General features: G+C 36.3%; 1 protein-coding gene across 1 annotated transcript in view; it reads left to right on the top strand.

Annotated features, from left to right (window-relative positions):
- LOC117109358 (N-alpha-acetyltransferase 35, NatC auxiliary subunit-like) overlaps nt 1-3,630 on the top strand; it is a 26,503-nt gene extending 22,873 nt beyond the window's left edge. Inside the window, exon 16 of the mRNA XM_033251670.1 lies at nt 3,248-3,630. Coding sequence (XP_033107561.1) covers nt 3,248-3,388 — 141 coding nt within the window. The 3' untranslated portion in view covers nt 3,389-3,630. The remainder of the gene's footprint in view (nt 1-3,247) is intronic.
- Nucleotides 3,631-3,755: the final 125 nt, after the last annotated feature.

Genomic DNA, 3,755 nt, shown 5'->3' with positions numbered 1-3,755 from the left:
ATAGATAACTGCCGGGCCCTAGGTAAAATTGGTAAAAATGCACCTGATCGGACATAGTGACAGAGCCTCTAGGGGTCTATTCAGACGAAACTTTGAATGCTTATACATTCTGAGGTTTTTTAAAACAGATACGGTACGGCATTAATGCTCAGAAATATCTAAAAAATATTTTGTTTAAAAAATTAAAGAATATTGAGAACAAACTATAGTCAAGTCATGTTATCGTTTAGGGCCTATTAAGCATTTCATGAATCTATGGTATATTATATTAATTGACAACATCAATAGAACATATAGGTGGAATTGTGTCCAAACCGTCGTGAAAATGTACTGAATACTCAGTACATGTGAAAACACTTGCAAAAATAGTATTCGCTGCTTACTTTGGCTCGAATTCAACCCTGGCCATCAGGTGCAAGCTCGGTGGTCTAAAAGCATGATGCCAGGCTAGTAATCTGGAGAACGTGGGTTCGAGTCCCACTGGAGAACAACTTGCAAATACATTTTGCAAGTGTTTTCACACGCACTCGGAGTATTCAGTACATTTTCACGACAGGTTGGGCAAAATTACACATAGGCCGCCCCTAATTGATTCTCCTGCGCAAATCTAGGTATTGTATATTCCATCACGATAATAACAGTTACCATTCAATAATAGAACAGTCATCGACCTACTTGCAGTGAAGTGGATCTAAATGTATTCATGAAGTTATGATGATCTGAAGTGTTTAAAAATATACACAGTAATAGTTGAACTAACTTTAAAATACCACAAATACAAATGTGCGTGACAATATTTTATTGCTTTAGAAATGTGATTTCAAAAAGTGTATTAGTGAATCATGCACTGAGTATTCAATACATATTCATGACAGGTTGGGCAAAATACATATAGGCCCCTAATTGATTCTCCTGACGCAAATCCAGGTATTGTCTATTCCATCACAATGATAACAATTACCATTCAATAATAGAACAGTCATCGACCTACTTGCAGTGAACTGAATCTAAAATGTATTCATGAAGTTATGATGATCTGAAGTGTTTGAAAACGTACACAATAATTTAACCAACTTTAAAATACCACAAACACAAATGTGCGTGACGATATTGTATACCTATTGAATGAGCCCCCAATAGCCCCGGGCCCAGTGCTGTGCACTGACTGCACTGCCCATAACTACGCCACTGGACCTGAGTATTATTAGTGGTTACATAACGTTTGATATGTACTGTATCATGTGCTATAGAAGTGGAAGACCATAATGTATTGGGAATGTACCTCTCTCTCTGGTAGGGCCTACAGTACAATCAGTTTAAAAGTGTAAGGTATAGGATTATGTTGATTTTTAAACATTTTTCTAATGGTAATGTTCAAAATAAGTGTCAAGGAAAGTAAGTATGATTGTTGGAAAAAATGGTCAACATTTTATTTTGAATTTTTACCCTGACCTACGCCTGGGCGAAGTGGCCGAAGGTCTGCACTATTATTTTGAAGCAGTTATTTTAACTGGAAAGGAGTTATTCTGTACCTTTTTTTAGGTACAGAATAACTCCTTTGGAGTTAAAATAACTCCTTCAAAATAACAGTGTGGATCCGCGTCTAGTTAGCATGAATTTTGTAAGCCAGGACCCATAGTATTTTGTTACGTTTCTTCACAGAGGGGGAAAACGAACCCCCCCCACCTAAACCCCCTGGATCCGCCACTGTGATTAGAATCCAATATAGAATTTAAACTAACAAAAACAACACATCCAAAACAAGTCTGTTATATTAGGCCTGTATTGAAAAAAAAATGTAAAATCCAAATTCGGCCAAATATAGTTTGGCTGTGACTTTTCAAACGTTACGGCCAGGCAAATTTTTATACGGCCAGATTTGAGGAATCTGGCCGTCAAAAAGGCCAAATGGCAACCCTGCGCACAACTGGCTAACGTCTTCTCTATCTATTGTCGTGACGTCATGGCTCGCTGGCTCACACTTGTGATATGTCTCGCACTTGTGATCAAATAACACGCTGGCTCGCACTTTGGCAACACTCTTTGGCAGCCAACTCGCCCCTAGAAAACCCGCCCTTGGAAACTTGCCCCATAAAAAAATGTACACTTCCTAGACCATGCAGTCTTCAAAATAAAAATTGTAACCTTTGGTAATCAACTACATTTTCCACATACATAGAAATTTTTGAAACTTTATTAAAAAAAACCTAAACCATAATTCACCACACTATAGACACTTTTTGACAAAAATGAAAAATTACGACTTTGTTACCCAAGGAGAAGTGTTCTAATATAGACAATGGGTCGTGTCTCATATTATTTGTTATTATTTGTTATAGTTTTATTATTCATTATTTTCACTTGACTCGCATAAATAATTTTGTTCGAAGAACATTTATATGCAGTTGTACTTCGCAGCACTTCACTTGCATTTGCAATTTCTAGTATACGATTTAATTGTGACGTCACTGGCGAAAAAAGTAACAAAAGATCGTGTAAAGAAAACCGCGTAGGGTATCCGCCGTGTACAATCTTTGCTTGCATGCTGTAACCATAGCTGTAACTCTTCTGTTGACAACCGCTGATGCAGTTATAGGCCTATATGCAAGTTACAACAACCATGGTTACAGCATGCACATAAAGATCGCACAGAGCAAATGCCCTACGCGGCGCTATTTACACGATTTTTTTATTACTTTTTTGCCAGTGACATCACGGTAAAATCGTATATAGTGGCCTATAACTTCATAAACAATTGCCAAAAAACGATTTTAATGTTGATTCTATTATTAATGGCATAGCAAAAATCTCCTCTAGAACAAAAAATCATTTTGCTAGTTCTCTTTTAATGCCTTACAAGCCTCTAAGCGCTTCACATTCACATTGAACACCAAATTAAATTATTAAATTAAATTATATTATTATTCCATAATAAAATATCCAGATAAAAGATTCTTAATTTATTACAACCTTTTTGAATGGATTATATAATTTTACCACTGTACTTAATTAACTTGTTACAACATTTTTTGTACTGTATTATAGTATATTCTATTGAACTTGTTTTATTGTAATTTTGAATGTTTCTCTCTTATGGGAGGTGAATGAATGATGGGAGGGTTTTGGTAGGTTTCCAGATTTAAAAAAATCATCTTTTCTTTGGAAAATATAATGCATACTGTAGTAAAGTAGTATACAGGACTGGCAACTAGTCAGTCTAATCAGAAGTTTTCTTCTTTATCTGTAGATGACTGTCCTGGGGATCATTGCAAAGACAAACTTTGTAGTCGTCAAACTTTTAGCCAGCGGGCACATGAAAGAGTCGCCAAATCCTCCAGAGTTCGATTTTTCCAGCCACCCTACGTATCCAATCATAAGACTAAAATGAGTATTGTTTATAAGTGTTGTTTTGTTGCATTGAAGGATGTTGAGATTGAGTGGAGCTGTTGCTTGGGTGATTAATATGCTTTTCGTCTAATCTAAGCATTCTTGGTTGATCGTAAAAGAAGTCAATATTTTTTCATAACTAAAACAATATTGATATTAATAATGAAAATTTGTTGTGCACCAGTATCCATCTAGAAAGAGGTTCACAGTGCAGTCACATGACAGTCAACTTCAATGTTCTAAAAACATCTGTCTCTTATACACATCTAGATGTGTATAAGAGACAGGGTGCAAGCTCGGTGGTCTAGAGGTATGATGCCAGGCTAGTGATCTGGAGAATGTGGGTTCGAGTCCCACTGGAGAACAAC

The sequence above is a fragment of the Anneissia japonica genome, unplaced genomic scaffold (assembly GCF_011630105.1).
Source record: "Anneissia japonica isolate Jap-2015-1 unplaced genomic scaffold, ASM1163010v1 scaffold288010_len917306_cov203, whole genome shotgun sequence".
Taxonomy (NCBI): Eukaryota; Metazoa; Echinodermata; class Crinoidea; order Comatulida; family Comatulidae; genus Anneissia; species Anneissia japonica.
Note: the sequence above shows the minus strand (reverse complement) of the source record. Positions and strands in the feature narration are given on the sequence as shown.